This window comes from Diabrotica virgifera, chromosome 4 (assembly GCF_917563875.1).
Source record: "Diabrotica virgifera virgifera chromosome 4, PGI_DIABVI_V3a".
NCBI classification, from domain to species: Eukaryota; Metazoa; Arthropoda; class Insecta; order Coleoptera; family Chrysomelidae; genus Diabrotica; species Diabrotica virgifera.
In genome coordinates this window covers 216,239,152-216,258,030 of record NC_065446.1, presented here as the reverse complement: position 1 = coordinate 216,258,030, position 18,879 = coordinate 216,239,152, and the positions used below count along the sequence as shown (strand labels likewise).

Below are 18,879 nucleotides of genomic sequence, written 5' to 3'. Positions count from 1 at the left end.
ATTTACACTAAAACATTCCGACTGATTTTGGTTCACTGATTCGGTTTTAACTTTAGAAATTCGCAGATTGCATGTAACCTCAGGTTTAAATCGTACGTCGTGGCTCGATACGATTCTTCTTTCAGATTGAATCCATATTCTAAAACCATCCCTGTCATTCACGTAACCAAAACCATATGTGTCGCCTTATCATCAAATTTACTGCGGAAATTTTTGTTTATGTGAACATAACATTCACTGCCAAATATTCTTAAATGTTTTCAAACTCACAATTGGCTTTCCATACCACAATTCATAGGGACTTTTATTCTCAATTGATAACTTTCCTCTGCGATTCAGAAGATACACTGCAGTATTGCATGCTTCTGCCCACAATTCTTTGGGCAATTTGCATGGGTTTAACATGGAACGAGCACACTCTACAATGGTTTTCCCTTTCAGCAACACCATTCTGCTGAGGTGTATAGAGTGGAGTGATGCAATGCTCTATACCTCTACTCGCAAGAAGTTCAGATACCTTTTTATTGTCAAACTCTCTCCCTCCATCGCATCTCAGTTGCTTTACAACATGGCCATTTGTATTTGCTTCATTTAAAAGTTTTTCTAAGAAGGTACATACCTCACTTTTGTGTTTCATAAAAAAACTTTCCGAAACTTACTAAAGTCATCTTTAAAACATACGTAATAACGTGCTCTTCCCAGTGATTCTAGAGACATGGGTTCATTCACATCTGCATGTATTTGCTCACCAGTGACTTGTGGCCGATTGATCCTAGTTTTAAATGGCAATCTATGCATTTTTCCAATTGCACATCCATCGCAAAAGCTTTCTTTGCACCCATCAATGTCTATATTCATTTTCTTCAAGACCTTCTTTACGTGTTGCTTATGCTGATGACCAAATCTTTCATGACACACTTGTAACACACTGTTGACTCTACTAAGTTTACTTGAATGGGATTGGTCGGTTTCATAACACGTATATCAAGTGCATACAGGCCATTACTGAAGTACCCAGTCATTACAGATTCAAGAGTATTTTTATCATGTAGATTTACACCTTTCTCGTCGAGTACTGTAACGAACCCCCTTTGTGCAGCAGCTTTCACAGAAAACAAATGAGCGCCTGCTTCAGGAACATAAAAACCATTCTTCAATTCAGCACCTTTCCATTTATTATTCAGAAGCGTTTGAATTTTCACCGTTCCTTGTCCATGGGCTAACATACATACATCCTTCTTACCAAGTGATATCTTTTCGGGTTCGGCAAACTCTGTATAAGATGAGAAATATTGCTTATCTGTAGTGATATGATTTGTGACCAATACAACTATTGGTTGATGAGGCACTTAAAACAACAGACAAAAAAGAAGTATCATTACTTTCATTCTTGCCTAAATTCTCAACCGATTCTTTCAATGGACACTCTCTCGCCCAATGGCCTAATTTCTTGCATTTATGACATGGAAATTTTTCTTTTGCACGATGTACATTTCTCTTTTTAGTAGTAGTTGTACTTTGGCTCTGTTTGCATTTTTCGGTCGGGATATTGCGTACAACAAACGCAAAAGATTATATGGCACTTTGGTCACGTAATTCAATGACACACAATTTCTCAATCAATAAATTCAAAGTTCTCAAGATTCTTTGATGGTATCGTGTCCCACAAATCTTTGAAATTATCAAAGTCCTTACCCAAAGTTTATAAGATCCGACCATTTAACATTCTTCGGATAAAACATGTTCATCATGCTTCTGCAATTCATCATTCAAATCTACAAACAGTTTCTGCAACTTCGCAACATGTGTACTAATATCTTCTTTTTCATCACGCTGGACTCTAAAGAAGTCTTCAATTAACATGTTTAACCGTTGCGTACTGCTACGTTCAAATCGCGCACGTAATTTGTCCCATATTTCGCTAGCGTGAGTAAATGTCAACACGAGCTCGGCAACAGTTTTTCCTAGAGTACCTGCTAATAAACTTGCCGCTTTTGCATCGTCTTTTAACCAATGTTGTTGCTTCTCTACTTCCAATGAAGTTGAATTTTCAATAACCTCGGGACACTTATGCATACCGTTCACAATGTCTTCAAGTGCATACGCTTGTAATAACATCGAAACGTGCCATTTCCATTTTGCCCAGTCTTCAGGACCCTCAAGTTTGTCGACTTGAATTTTATACTCGTTATTCCTGGTCGTCATATTTATTCACCTGTTCACAGTTCACACGTGAGCTGGGCCTAAACCTGTTATAAATTGAGTTAGATATAAATGACCAACAACGATTTATAATTCACTCAATTACAGGACAATAGGAAACATTTTACTTGAACATGACTGACATTTTTATTTTATATATTCTTGACATTACATTATAACTGTCTATACTGTCAATACATAGAGTACGTACAACTATAGAATAATATCTACTTTTAACGTTGTATATTCTAACACCACAACCTCTCTCTTGATATAACAGTAAGAATAGTACTTAGTACTGTGATACTACGTCTTCTCTGTCCTTTTTTAATGTCGTGCAATCGTGGACCTTAAAGATATGTGCAGAAAATTATAAAAATGACGAGGTCCTCAAAAGAATGAAGAAGAACCAAGAGGTGCTGACCACATTATGCCAAATGAATCCAGATATGCCCTCCTACAAGGAAAAATATTTGGAAAGCGGGGTCCAGGAAGGAGAAGAACATTCTGCTTAAAAACCCTCAGAACTTGGTTCAACATAACATCTGTGCAGCTTTTCCACGCCGCTACAGATAAGACAAAGATTACTATGATTTTCCATCTTACTGTCGGTATCTTTTGCGCCGAGGATAACAGATACTTAAACCTTTTCCTTTCTGTGCAACTTCTGTTCAATTCCTGGACCTTCTTTAGTAGTTTACTGAGTTTCATTATCGCGATTTTCTTGATCATGTTTAACAGTTCCTTTATAAGTAAGATTTGTAACTGTATTCAGTTTCATAGTTTCCGAATGACTGAGGATGCATGAAGATCTAATATATTACAATCCTATTGTATGGTATTTATGGATAGATTCTTTGTGTTTCTCTGAATCGCGTACCATCAAACATAGTATGTTAGCATTAAATTCATAATGGCCAATATAATTATAAACACATAATTTGAAAAATAATTATTCGAGAAATTACTAACATTCCAATTTTATTTTCAGGTTCTTTGGAAAATCCAACCAGTATGAACGGTTACCTGTCAGAAGGCCACTTAGAATTTGCTGGGAACAACCCAAATCCAAACCTTGAGAGAAGCAAGTTAATGCGAAAAAGTTTTCATGGAAGTGCCGGTAAAATTCTAACAATGGCCAAGGTGCCCCCACCACCTCCTCTCAGAACTACTTCCCAGCTTAGTACATCTAAGTTAAACGGAGCAGAAGTCAGTGAAGAGAGCCAGCAACAACAAGAACTATACTACCAACATCAAGACTACCGTTATCAAGCTCCTGTATCCTTACCGTATTACAAAGATGGGTCTTTCAGCGATGAAAGCTTCTCTAACAGTGGTACTACAGTTATTACAAGAGCTGACGTCCACCAAGAATCTTCACGAAGTTACAATGGAGACAGCGGCGTAGATGAAGTTGACTGTCTTCCTAACCATACTGCAACCCCGAGTTTAGATCTGCCACCTTACCCAAGTCCTTTAAACTCTGCAGTCCATTCAAGGCAAGCCAGTGAAGATTTCCCTCCACCTCCTTCGCCTTTGGACCTCTCTGCTTTGGATGAACACTTACAACAAGTAGTTCAACCCAGTACACTTCTTACACAACTCCAGAATAAAAGACAGCAAATTTTATCTCAAGATTTTGAAATTCGTGTCGCTGATGTAGCCCCAAAATCGTCAGTAGCTTCAGGAGAAACGTGGTTAAAAGAGTTGCAGGCCAAACAAGCAGCTTTGAGAAACAAAAAGACCCATTCAGATCAACCAAGTGAAGGCATAGATGTTGTGAATACAATACGATATGCTCCAGGTGAAAATAAGCAATCAGTTAAAGATTTAGCTTCAAGATTTGAATCTAGTAAACTAGATCCAGTGAAGAATGATAATAACGGGGTACTATCCATGAAGAAAAGAGATGAAATTGAATCCATAGCACCCGAACAAATTGCTGAGGAACTAAGAGAAGTTGAGATGCTAAATGCTGTGGTACAGAAAACGCTAAATCAGCAATCTGATTCCGGGCTAAATGAAGATAATCGTAGGAGATTATCAAAGAAGAAAAGCGTATCTTTTTGTGATCAAGTCATACTTGTAGCCACTGCCGATGAACAGGAAGATGACAGTTTTATTCCAAATCCAATTTTGGAAAGGGTTCTAAGAACAGCTATGAATAAACCCGAGACTGCAGCCATACGCCAAGAAATTATATCCCTTAGGGAAAACGAACTTAAGAAAGAAGAAGCTTCAGCGCAGAATCTGGCTGTTTACGATAGAAGACCGTTAAATGATGTTCCCAAACCAGTACCTGAAGGATATCGACAATCTCCTCAACCAATGTTGAATCAACAACCTCAAAATACTCACATGCCACAGCACACTGTACAAAATTCACCGCAGCTTCAAAGGCAGCATCCTCCAAACGAAATGCCGCCACACATCAGACAAAATTTACCAAACCATCCACAGCTTCACAGACAGAACTCACAAAACGAACCACAGTTGTATAGACAAAATTCTCAAGACGATAATTTACATATTCATAGACAAATTCCCCAAAATGATCATCCACAAGTACAAAGACAAATGGTTCAAAACGATCATTCACAAATACAAAGACAGATTAGCCAGAATGATCTTCCGCAAGTACAGAGACAAATTGTGCAAAGTGAACATCCACAGCTAAATAGGCAAAATTCTCAAAACAATCCACATAACAGGTCTGTTTATACAGCAGAACCATATCATGACAACTCTCATATTCCTTATCATTATCAACAAAATGGATCTGAAGAACAACAGTATGTTAGTGCTGCTCAATACTCAAATCCTGCCAGACAATCTCCATACCAACCAATTCCTCCAAACTCAGCAGCGTATGCTGCATACTATAGTTATAATAATACGAAGTCCCCTCAGTATGCCCATGCAGTTCGTCCAGGGCAGAGAGTAACCAATCCTAGCCCAGTGAATTCCCATTCTCCTTATCAATCCCCTCCAATGCCACAAAACTATAATCAATACTCTAGAAATGGATATGATCAGTATTATCAGAGAGTACCTGATAACTATCCAAGGTACCCAAACGAGGCTTACGCTCAAAATTCGCCATACCAGAGAGTACCTCCACCTTCAGAACATCATAGTATCTACCAGAGGGTACCAACTGAGTACGATCATCAAAACAGCGCGTATCAACGAGTACCCACGGATCCTTATCAACGAGTACCACCTTATCATCCAGAGGAGGTAAACAAATCATCGCAGTACCAATATGTACCGCAGCCTAAAAATCTGAAAAAGACTGTTAGTTTTGAGCCTGGAACTAAAGGTGCTGAATCTCCTACACCTTGGGCAGTAGTTACGCCCATTATAGTGAACAATGCTAATAATAGTGTACCTACGGACAAAACTAAATGTAATTTGTGTAGGAAAAAGAACGTAGCTGCTTCGAATTTGTACTGCCAAGACTGTGAGTTTTACATGTCGAGGTTTAAACCGAAGAGTTAACACTTTTTGTTAAATTGTACATAGTTATTGTAAATTTTGTTGTAAAATGTGATATTTTGTTCAAATGTTACAAAGTTTTATATTAAGTTTTTATATAAAGATCTCAAATTGTCGCTCAGAATAAGAGTTTTATGTAATTGTATGACAAATAATTTTAGAAAATATTTTTTTATATCAATAAATACTTTTTAATAATTGTCTGTGTAGTTGAATCCTACCTTCATACCGATACGTCATACATGGGTTTTTAAATAAATTACTGGACTTACAGAGGAACCACTTGTGGCAATGATCATTACTTATATACTTATTAAAGACCAAGACTGAATTTGGAGTAGTGAAATCACATTAATTATAGAGAAATCACATTAAGAATATGAAATAGGGAAATTACCAGCATGATAGGATAGGCTACCAAAAAAGCGCACTGAACGCTAGGATGCAGGGAAAGAGACCAGTTAGAAAGCCAAGAAAGTGCTGGGAAGACACAGTAAGCAGCGACGCACACGCACTTTTAGGAGTCGGTGTATATGTAGAGAAGAGTAGCCACAGACAAACAAGGGTGGACGCAAAGAATAAAGGAGGCCAAGGCAATTTAGAAATGTGTATAGGGACGCAAGAAGGGAAATGAAAAGAAAATGTAGGAGAAAGAAGAGAATATCCAAAGAAAATAAGCTAAAGGAAATTGAAGAAAAATTTCAAACTAAAGAAATAAGGTCATTTTACCAAGAGGTTAAAAGAATGGGCAAAGGATATCAAAGCCGAAGCATCTATATTAAGAATGAAGAAGGATTACTAATAAATGAAACAGCGCAGGTGCTAGAAAGATGGAAAAATTCTTTCGAAGAGCTATTAAATAATGTTGAAGAGGACGAGATGGACATAATACAGAACATGGATGAAAACGATACGATAGTGGAGACGCCATCAAAACAAGAGGTAATGAATATAATCAGCCAACTTAAAAACAACAAAAGTCCAGGAGCGACAGAAATAACAGTTGAAATGTTAAAGGCAGGAGGAGAACAACTGTACGAGCAACTATATGGGCTGGTGAAAAAGATATGGGAAGAGGAAAAAATACCAAATGACTGGAGGCTGGCTAGGATCTGCCCCATACATAAAAAAGGAGATAAACAAACATGTGAAAATTATAGGGGAATAGCACTCCTAGAGACAGGGTATAAGATATTAGCACAATGCATACGTGGAACACTGAACGAATTCATGGAGGATACTGTGGGGGAGTACCACGCAGGCTTTCGATCGAACCGTTCGGTAACAGACCAGATTTTCACGCTAAAAGAATTACAAGCAAATTGCTATGAGTACAAAACTACCCTGTATGCGCTGTTCATAGATTTCAAGCAGGCATATGATCGTATAAATAGAAAAGAAATGTACCGTGCTCTGAAAGAATTAAAAATTCCCAAAAAATTGATTAGCTCGATTGAAATGACGTTGACAAAAACGAAAAGTGAAGTAGTGTGAAAGACGAAGTCTCGAAGGACTTCGAAATCAAACAAGGACTTGGGCAAGGTGACCCGATGTCAACCACGTTATTCAATCTTGTTCTTGAAGTAATAATGAGGAATTACAGCATAAAAATGGAAGAAACAATATTTAAAAATGAACATCAATGTATACCTTTCGCGGATGATCTAACAATATTAGCAAAATCAAAGAACGAATTGAAAATAATTGTGAAAAAGATAGAAAAAGAAGCAAATAGGTTTGGCCTAAAGATAAGTGAAGAGAAAACGTACATGATAATGGGGGATACACAGCAAGACAATGAAGAGTTTATAAAAATACAAGGGGAGAAAGATTACATTTACAGTGGTGACAGAGTGGAAGAGTTTACCTACCTTGGTGTGAAAGTAAAGGAAAATGGACATGAAGATAAAGAAATAGAATCCAGAATTACAAAAGGCAACCAGAAATACGGAATGCTGAGATTCCTAATAAAGTCTAAGTTTGTTTTTGTTTCAAGAAAAACAAAACAAAGAATTTACAAGGCAGTGATTAGAGCTACGGCTGTATATGGAGCTGAATTATGGGTTTTGAGAAAGGCAGATGAAGAAAGATTAGAAAGATGGGAGAGGAAAATTATCCGATCAATTTACGGTGGCATAAATACACAAATGGGATGGAGAAGAAGGACAAATAAAGGTTGGAAGAGCTGTATACGGAAACAAAAATCACCGCAATAATAAAGGCGCATAGAATAAGATGGCTGGGACATGTGCAAGATTGAAAAATCACAGAATGACCAGGATGATATTGAACAGGAAACCAGTCGGGGAAAAAAAGGAAAGAAAGACCCCGTAAAAGATGGTTTGACAGCGTCCAATCAGATTTAAGAGAATTAAAAATAGATAACTGGAGAAACAAGGTATTAGACAGGAGAGAAGTGGTAAGAAGAGGGCAAGAGAAATTGTAACACAACAATATGCCATGAACTTTAAAATGAGAGCTATATATTATGTATATATTTATATGATGTATTTTTAATAGACAAATTATTATTGTATATAGTAAAAAAATGTAGGTAATTGTGTATTTCACGCCGAGGGCCTACATGGCTTGTTGAGCAAAATAAATAATAATAAGGCAATTTAGGCTGTAGTGCCGTAGAAGAAGAAGAACTGATCATGAATCATACATTAAAAACAGATAATCTGATACATCTTTGATATGAAAACATGCCTGGCATAATGAACACAGATTCCAATGGAAAGATGCATAAACAGATGAAGAAAAATAAGAACAAACTGGTCAATAGAATGTAGAAGGCTCTGGTTACCAATACTGAAGAAGCAGATCATAGACATCATCTATAATCTATAATGAACTACAATAAACACAGAAAGATCAGAATTTAATATCAAACCGTTGGTAGAACATCTCTCAGAATCGTCAACGAAAATATAAAATGTAATTATCATTACAACTGGTCTAAGAAGAAATATTGTCATTACAATTGATTGCAAGAAATATTCGAGGCTCCGAAATCTTCGTCCATGGTCTGATTTAAAAATCTAGTAAGTATATTAAAGTGCAGAAATTATTCACAGATCCATCAATCACACATAATCTTCTTCTTCTTCCTTCTTGTATGTAGGCTTTAAAATCTGTTTCTTTTTCAATATTAGCCTCCTAAATTGTTTAAGTTATCGCAACATCTTTTTCTTGGTCTGCCAATACTTCTTCGTCCATTTGGTGACTTATCTCGTGCTATTCGTACTATCCTATCCTCTGCCATTCTACTAATGTGTTCGTTCCACTCCTGTTTCCGTTTTGTCACCCATCCATTTATGTCTTCTACATTGCATGATCTTCTTATGTTTTCGCTTCTCTCCCTATCCAACAGACTTTTCCCTGATATTCGTCGGAGTATTTTCATCTCTGTTGTTTCTAGTAGTCGTCTCGTTTTAGATGTGTCAGGCCTTGTCTCCGCCGTGTATGTCAATATAGGTCTAATCGCTGCTTTATAGATTCTTGCTTTTGTGTTTGTTCTTCCAGATTGTGTCATTAACGATATCCCGCCGCTTTACTTCCTTTTAAGCTTTGTTGTCGTACTTCCTCTTCAACATCTCCCTAACTGGTTATATCTATTCCCAGATATCTAAACCTTGCTTCCTGATTTATTATTTTCCCATCAATTGCGATTTTACATCGTAGTGGGTATTTAGATGTCATACATTTGGTTTTTTTCTGCTGATATTATCATATTCCATTTCGTTTTTTTTTAATTGATGGTTGAACAGTATCAACCACTTTGGGTTATTAGCTGTACTATAATTATTAATACATAGTTACTTAAACCTAATACAGAGTATTTTTGATTATTACATATGTTCACAGTTAAGTAACAATATCATAATTTACAAATTAGAAATGGGATTTAGTAAATGTTAACAGTGGTTACAGTTTGTTTAAATCATTAATGTCTTTCAAATAATTTTTGTAAGCTTACAGTGTGGTCATAACACTGCTTTTAGACTGTTAGGTATCTATTGAGTGTTTTCCCGTTTGTTTATCACTTTTTCTTTAAGGAACGATTTGTAGTCGGAAACAGACACTAAGTTCACTAACACTGAAAACGCACTGTGTATTGCTTCTCTTGTATGAAAAACTGTTTTTTTTTTCGTTTCCTTGAAGTCTAATGTGTGATGGAACCCATATAAAGCCTACTTTCTGCCTCGTGTTCTTTAGGAAATAATGTAGTTGTTCTTTTATTAAAATGCCTATAGGATTACTTTTATATAACTGTTCTATCGTATGTAATGCCCTGAGAGAGTCGGTAATTATGACAGATTTTGGAAATTTTTGAAAAAGAATATGAATGAGGGCTTGCATAATTGAATATAGTTCTCCAGAGTAAATACTGCAAGTGGAAGATAATTTAAATTGTAATATAGTGTTCGAATCTATAACTGCTGATCCCACACCATCAATAGTTTTGGATGAATCTGTATAAATATGACAATGATCTGGGAAAGAAGCAAGTATGTTGAGAAACGATTGAATAACTGTTGCATGGGTGGGTATTGTAGGACGAAAGGTCCAGGGAGGAGAAGTGACTGTGTTTGTCTGATCAAAAAATTTTGGGATTTAAATATTAAGGAGAGAGAGATATCTTTCTAAAGGGGGCTAGAAACCGTTAACATTCCATTGAAGAACCAGATCGAAGATTTTAGTTTATTTCTTGAGTTGAATTTGTTGTACCGTCACTTTCTTGATTATCGGCATCGTCTAGCATTTTGTGGATTTTGTTTAATAATTTAGTGCATTTGGTTTTAAATGCATTCCCAGATAGCACAAGTACGTTTTATGGACATCCAATGGACGTACATCTGTGTACATTGGAACGTCCAATGGACGTCCCGCTAAGGTACAATGGACATCCGATGGACGTCCAACGAACGTCCAGAGTTCACAAAATTGGACGTCCATAGAACGTCCGCTACAAACGTACAGTGTACGTTGTTGAAGCTTTCAATGTACATTTTATGTATATTCAATGTACATCTGATGTTCATTCAATGTACGTCTTATGGACATTTTTGTAGGGCACTTTTCAGAAAGCAATCTAGTGTCCATAATTTTTTGAATACATACATAGCAAAAAGCCTTTAGGTATAGGAAATAGTTCCTATAATACTAAACTTATAGTGTAAAGTATTACACAAAATACCTTTTTTATTTCTTTTTATTATAACTTTATTATGTATACTTTATTATAGGAACTTTATTAATGCACGACTGCACTTGCACGATAAACAGCAAACACAAAGAAATCACAGTATGTATACACAGTACAAAGATAAACAGTATTATATTGTATGTAATAACTTAATAAAGACAAAATTCAGATAATGGCGTCCTATAATGCATGCACATTAAAAGAGGTTTATTTCTGTTCTGTTCCTTCCAACCAAATGTTCCAAACATTATTTTTTCTTAGAACTTGAGAGTCAGTACGGTTACGGTTGTATATTGCAAGCTGGTTTGCCATTCTGTGAATTATCATAAATAAATCCTCCTTCAGTATTCCACAACAATTAACAGCGATAATCCCCTAAAAGTACCTGTCTAGTACTACCTTTTACGACCGATAGCGTGAAGAGCGACAACGTTGTCAAGAAGATTCTCATTTAGTTTGGCGGGAAATTTAAGAGTTAAAAATGCACATTTAAGATTTAAATTGGTAGTGTCTAATTATTATTGTAAGTTCTATAATTACCGATGCGCGATGTAGCTCCGTTATTCTGAAAAAGTTTACCATCGTTTTATCATCATCTAATATTATATAGGTTTAATTAAAATAATTTTAGTGGTTCAGTGTTTTAATTCGATGATGAAAAAATATGTGACTACATTTATTAGAAGCTTCTTGTATTCTACTAATAATATTGCTTTGATTAAAACAAGAAGCTATATATAATTACTCATAATAATAGTCGCATTTTGTGTAAAATCTCCATGGACCACAAATGGATGTCCAATGTACGTTGAAATCAAACGTCCAATGGACGTCGCGTAATGGGCGTACATAGTACGTCCAGTTTTGGTCCATGGACGTTTGGACTTTAAATGTACGTTATATGGACGTCCATCGGACGTTGTGTGCTATATGGGTTTAGTGCATTTGGTTTTCATGTCGATCGGATAGTTCAGTGCGACTAGTGGCTGACCCGCACTTCACTTCGACGTGAGGTATGTGAGTTCAAGCCGAGCCAGGCCATCGGAAAAACAAAAAAGGCTAACGCGTCTGTATAAAATTCTAAATATGAATTTGGCGCTTAGACTGGAATATAGGGGCATCTGATCGGCCTATGAGGGAGCCGTACGGCAAGGGATAAGGGCTTGCTGCTCGGTGATACTCCCCCATAGATCCCTACCGGAAGGGCGTTGACGCCTAAAATACCGGTGTATATATATATATATATATATATATATATATATATATATATATATATATATATATATATATATATATATATATATAGATTTGGTTTTCATGCTTTTTTCTGTAAGATACGGCTTATTTGTTGTTATCATCCCAATAAAGTTGGGTATAGCCGTTGTGTATGTTTGTAGTAAACTCAAGGGATCAGTCGAGCTAGTACAATTTTTAAAAAAATCAACAGTTTGTTCATATGTTAAATTAAAACTATTTGACATATCGTGAAATATTGTTTTTGTTGGCATCATCATTTCTTGAATCGATGTGGTAGCTTCAGTTTGCTTTTTTTGTTTCTTTTTGGTTTGTGTTGGTATTTTAAATTATTTATTCAATTCTTCAGTGGGAGATGGAGTAGTATTAATTTCCGAAATTGTTCTCTTATTGGTCGTTGACTGATCCTTAGATATACAATTAGTTTCCATTCCATAAATAATACGGGAGGTATTAAATTAGTATCTTTTTGTTGGTTAAGTGAAGGTTCGGCACCAGAATTACTGACTGGATGATCTGGTTCCATTTCCAAGGATGATGGATTAGACTGGGGGGATTCTTGCGGTTATTGTTGTATTGTTTGTTGTGGTTGGTGTTCGATATGAGAGGAATCATTTTATTGATTATGATTTGGACAATTTGCTGCAATGTGTTTCATCTGTTTCCTTACAGATAAAACACGAAGGTTTATCTAAACTTAAAAATATGCGATACGAAGTTTATTCATATGTAATTAAGAAAGAAGAAGGAAGGTCTATATCTACAAGTGGTTGAATATAAGTTTGTCTTCTTAAACTGAGGACGTGTTGAAATTCTGGAAGTTGACTACCGATTTTAAGGAAGGTTAAAGGTGACATTAATTTAAGACCTAATCGGGTTAACTCATTCTCTATTACATAGAATATGTGGAATAGAAGGGCAAACATTTGATAGTAACAGTCTTTCGTTCGGAGTTACCAATTTTCGTACTTTTAGATTTTCGCCTTTAATTGTTATTTCTGCTGGACCGGACATAAATTTTTCCACCAACGATTCGCTGGAGAGATAAATACATATTCTGTTATTTGATAGTCTTGATGAAAATAAAATATTGCGTGGATGAACAACTTCACCAAGTGCTATTAAGTACTCTTCTATTTTAGTATCAGGCAGCGCATTAGATAAAATTGATTGGTGCTTTGAAGGGAACTGAACTGAAATGTTGTTAAGCACAGCGGAATATGATGTTTTGTTTTGAGGTTGTTGATAGTCAGTCGATGATTGTTGACAAATTTGTTAGGTTGGATCTGGTATCATTTGTTAAACTCATTAGTAATTACGAACCAGTTGTAGAACCAAAACTGGTTCTGATAGCCACTTTACATGATGCAAGTAATTGCGAAATTTATTGCACAAGTTCTTGCAGCAAGAACTTCTGCAATAAGTTGCAACTAGCTTTCTGTAATAATGGACAGAAACTTTGACATACCATAAATTTTAGGTTATTGCTTTTATAAATTAAAAATGTAATTTTTTGAGTAGAGTTATCAGATTATATTAGATTAAAAATGTTAGATTATAATTTGAGAAAATTATAATATGTATTACGTATAACAAAATCAATTAATACCTAATGCAAGTATACCTATAATATATTATTCATTTACAAAAGGAAACAAGTTGTTAAATACAAAAGAAATAAAAATAGAATACAGTTTCTTTAATCCCTATGTTGCATAATTAAAGTTATCCGCCAAAATAATGTTATCTGTGAAGCGTGAAATTGGTAAAAAGTTCCTCTAGTTTTGTCAAAAATTGTTTAGTTTGAAATTTAGGATGACAGAATGCCAAAACAAACAGTGTGTAGCCTTAAAAGTTACTAAAAATATAACCAAATTGCAGAAAAATTGCATGAAAAATAGGACATGTTCTATTTAGCTGCAACTTCTTGCAGCAAGAAATTGCAGCTTTTCTATGCAATTCGCGTATGACACGATGCAATTAATTGCGCAATTAGTTGCATCGTGTAAAGTGGCTATGATAACTGGCTTTTCGGCCGTCACTTAACCTTACAAACGGTATGCTTTGTAATGTTTTGAATAAATAAAATAATAATAACTCACTGTTTTATTCCATAAGGTAACTGCACTATATACTATTACTTTTTGCTGATTTTCAAGTTTATTTGGATATAAATTACTATAAAAAAGATGATTTTTTGGGACTGAAATGTAAACAATGTTTGTGTTACCATGTTCAGGACAGGACCCCCATTATATTTCTTGGCTGTTGTATTGAAGATGTGTGTTAATCTTTGGAGGCTAATCACACCTAATAATATTTAATATTAAAACACATGTAGTACCTTGGTAGTATAATTCAACAAATAATTTTGGGGTTTCGAATATTTTTGGATAAACAATAATTTACAATTTTGGCGAGAGAACTTTTATCAGTTTAAGATTTGGCGAGAGCGCTAGGTTACTTTTTAAAAATTCGAGCTGCACTAACTAGATGTCGTCACTGACGTTAGTGTATTGCTTAGAGTATGGAAAATTTTTTACCCTCTCAAAAATTTTCCGTACTCTAAGGTGTATTGCTATTGCTAATTACATAGCTGTTAGGAACTGGCATGTATCATAATGGTTAATACGACATTCCCTGAGTAAAAAATAAAAAAAAATATTTATATTAAAACAAATATCGTTGTATTTTAAATTATGTAGATTCTAATTTTAATTACATGTCATAAACTTAGTTCGTTCATAGTGACATCTAAGTATTTATGACTAAACTAGAAGTGTTTTAAATTTAGACATTACTTCCTAGATGTCACACACAGTAGCATATATATATATATATATATATATATATATATATATATATATATATATATATATATATATATATATATATATATATATATATATATGTATATATATATATGTATATATATATATATATATATATATATATATATATATATATATATATATATATATATATATATGTATATATATATATGTATATATATATATATATATATATATATATATATATATATATATATATATATATATATAATTGGTTGTCAGATTACTATTATTCACTGCAATAAAATTCAGCAGCCAATGACAAATTCTTGAGATATCCTATGGAATGAAATATTCTACATGTAATAACTACATTGGAATCCATCCCTAGATCGGCTCTAAGTATTGCAGGAGCTGCAACGCACGAACGAACAGACTTCTGTGAATTTATAAACGAAAAGTTTTCGTTGAAAATAGGGCGGACTCCAGCACCGGATTAACCATTACGCGGACTAGGCGGCCGCCTAGGGCCCGCGCACTTGATGGGGCCCAAGTCCACCTCAAATGCATTAATTAATATTGAATTATTTAAGCAGTAATTAAAAAAAAATGTAAAATGTTAAATAAATCAAATAGGGCGAACGGAGACAAAAAAAAAGATAATGGTAAATTATGATTTCCAATCAAACTCAGTTTTTGTTTTGTCTTCTGTCAAATATGTCAGGAAAATACAACCGACTTCAAGCCAAAATTAAGCAGTTATCTCCTACGGCATTCTATATTCCATGTTCTAATAATTATTCCCGTATTCTAATTCCCTCAATTTGGTAATCAATTTGGCAAGCACATTTTGTTTAGAAGCTGTTAATTATTTTGGTATGGTTCAAGAAATATTTTTTGTTTTCAATTTCTACCCACCGATGGGCCTTATAGTCCATTCACTCACGGTAAAATATTGAAAAACCTCCGGATTCTAAATACCTTTGAAATTTAAAGAAGAGCTTGGATTGAAATGAAATTTGGCATACATATAGCTAACATGTCAAGGAAAAAATTGATATTGTGCCGATGTGTGCTTTTGCCATGGGGGTGAGTCCACCCCTTCTCGGGAGTGAAAAATATGCGGTCAAAATACGTCCGAAAGTGAATACAGTGGAACCTCGATTATCCGTCTCTCTATTAATCGTCACCTCTGTTAACCGTCAGGGTCCATACATAAGTTATATTGACTACAAAAGTAAAAATTTAGTCATCAATTCATTTTGTTTGAGGTTTGAGCATAGCGACAAGCCAAACGAAATTCGTTGAAATGTACACGTGCAGTTATGCCACCACCGCATTTTTGAAGTTATACTTCTTTAGGCGCGATAGGGAGTGAATTTTTATTATTCTGCGCGCATGCGCACAGATACAGTATGTTGTTGCTAAATCTTTTAAGTTATATGTATCAGTCCAAAAAAGGTGTGGAAAAAATATATTAGTGTTTTTAGTAAATATATTTATTATAATTTTTGTGTCTTTGGATTTGTCTTCCTCGGGAGTAAGGTAATACGTATTATTAAAACATTTTTATTTAATACTTCACTTCGTCAATTTGTTACCGTGGTTTGTCATAATGTCCGAGAAACCGTCAAAACAATGCCTTCGTAGCCTCGTTGGTACAGCATTCGACTACGAATCGAGAGGTCCCGGGTTCAAATGCGGACAATTGCTGCCTTTTTTTTTAATTTTTGGAAAGTGGTAAGTAACTATTAAACTCAGTTTAATATTTAATAAAATAAAAATAAACCGCCAAAAATATTTTATTTCGCTGAAATCATATAATAGAAGTATAACTTCTTACGTGCGTACAAGGTACACACATTATTTTTTTTATGTAAATCATTTTTGTTTTTATTCAGGGCTCTGGATTACATTTCAATTTAAATAGGTATGTAATGATAAATTAATATACCGTGCTCTTAAAATCGCAAGCCGAAAATAAAAACGCACAGCACAATAATTAAAATTATTAGATTTGATGATTTTACGTCGATTAAGAAATTCAGCCGTTGCAAAATGTGAAGTAACAATAAAACAAACAAAGATTTCGGAATATTTTAAATCAAATTGATTCGACTGTACTAACATAAATCCACCTTATATTGTCAAACAAAACGTACAAATACAATTTGAGAGTTATATATGTACTATGAATTTTTATTTTTTTTAATGTTCTGTTAACCGTCTTTTCGATTATCCGTCATACCCTTGGTCCGGTGCCCTGACGGATAATCGAGGTTACACTGTAATAGTATATTGTACAACAAGTGAGAAAAAAGACAAAAGACATATTTCTCACGAGCGCAGAAGTTTGTTGGCACGAGGCGAGGGCCGCAAATCAAGCGAGGGAGAAATTATGTCATCAGTTTTGAAAGGTTATTCCTGGTAAGTTTTGCTTAAACACATTTTTTGACAAGAAATTGTGTTTATATTGTGCATGTTACCATGGAAACAGCCATATGTATGGAAAACCGTAGGAGAACCTTGAGAACAATGAGAAAAAATATTTCTTATTGTATGAGGAATTATTCGTTTTGAATGTTTGTAAGTAGTGAGAGAAGTTACACATTGTATACCATCCATAGAAAAACTCCTTTGTCCAATAGAGTTTTTTCTTTAAGTCAATACTTTTCGAATTATTTGCCAATGAATGTATTCATTTTTCAACAAAAAAAAAAAAAAAAACGCTGGACGGAAAGGCCGCCCGAGAACTTTATCGTACCGATCTATTATCGTTATCGTAGTAGATACTGGCATTCTATAAAAATAACAAAGTTACTCGTTATTTTGATATTTTAGGGACACCTTGTATACTTGAAAATATTTTATGGTTCTACGCATCATTAATTCCTGCATTTGAGAAAATGTTCGATGCTATATTTCGGGGACATACTATGGTTATTGCATAAATCAATAGAATATTAGTCATACTTTAATTTCAAATTAGTTCATTTTTCAGAGAAATTAATAGTTTACAATATTTGCATTTTCATTCTATTTCTATTACGCCAGTCAATGCGCGAGAGTAAGAACAAGATATTACCTCCGAATTCTATCCTACTGCATCTATTATAATGCCATTTTGGGAGAAGCCCAATCTCCTAATTCAAAGTCTATCTTATATACTATGGCGCTTTTATCATGGAGGCGGTTCCCACCCCTTCTCGGGCGTGGAACATTTTTATATATTTTCGAATTACATGGAGAAAAAGGAAGAGTTTTAAGAAAATTTAAAAATGCGCATTATAATTTGATCTTATTTTTTTTTTCAAAAACCTTTCATTTTAAATCCGTCCAACTTTTTGAAAGTAGAAATAACTCTATATTAAAAGGTATTGCAGAAGAAAAACGATGCATTTCAATTCTGGTGGATGAGGGGTTAAATATATGTACTTATTATGTATGTACGTTATGTACGTATTTTTCCTTAAAGCACATTAGTCATATATTTTTTTGCACCATATCTCGCTTAGTTTGAATGTAACCGACATTTAACGGTGCTCGTTTTAAAGGCCTTTTCAAACACTACAAAAGGCGTTGATAGCATTATACACCTAAAACCTACCGTTCCTCTGTTATTTCAAGTTGAATACACCAATTTGAACATGCACCAAAAAACAAACTCTTTTCAACTACCATATCTCTTTTTGCATTATAAATAGAAGATTTACGAAGGAACGAATCTCTTTGTTATTTATAATCTAAAAAATGTTTTATAAAGTGTTATTAGTTCGATGCATAGTTTTTAAGGTATTCACAAAAAACCGTCCGAAAAGGTGTCATTTTTCAATGAAAATGGCCAGTTTTCAACTACGCATAACTCAAAAAGTATCGAGTTCCCAAAAAAAAGTATAGACCAGTTTTTGCTTAGAAATAGGT

General features: G+C 34.5%; 1 protein-coding gene across 3 annotated transcripts in view; it reads left to right on the top strand.

The window, feature by feature from the left end:
• LOC126883291 (uncharacterized) overlaps positions 1–5,900 on the top strand; it is a 531,955-nt gene extending 526,055 nt beyond the window's left edge. For all 3 annotated transcript variants that reach the window (XM_050648642.1, XM_050648644.1, XM_050648643.1), the window contains one exon: positions 3,194–5,900. In XM_050648642.1, coding sequence (XP_050504599.1) covers positions 3,194–5,703 — 2,510 coding nt within the window. In that variant the 3' untranslated portion in view covers positions 5,704–5,900. The remainder of the gene's footprint in view (positions 1–3,193) is intronic.
• The last annotated feature ends 12,979 nt before the right edge of the window (positions 5,901–18,879 follow it).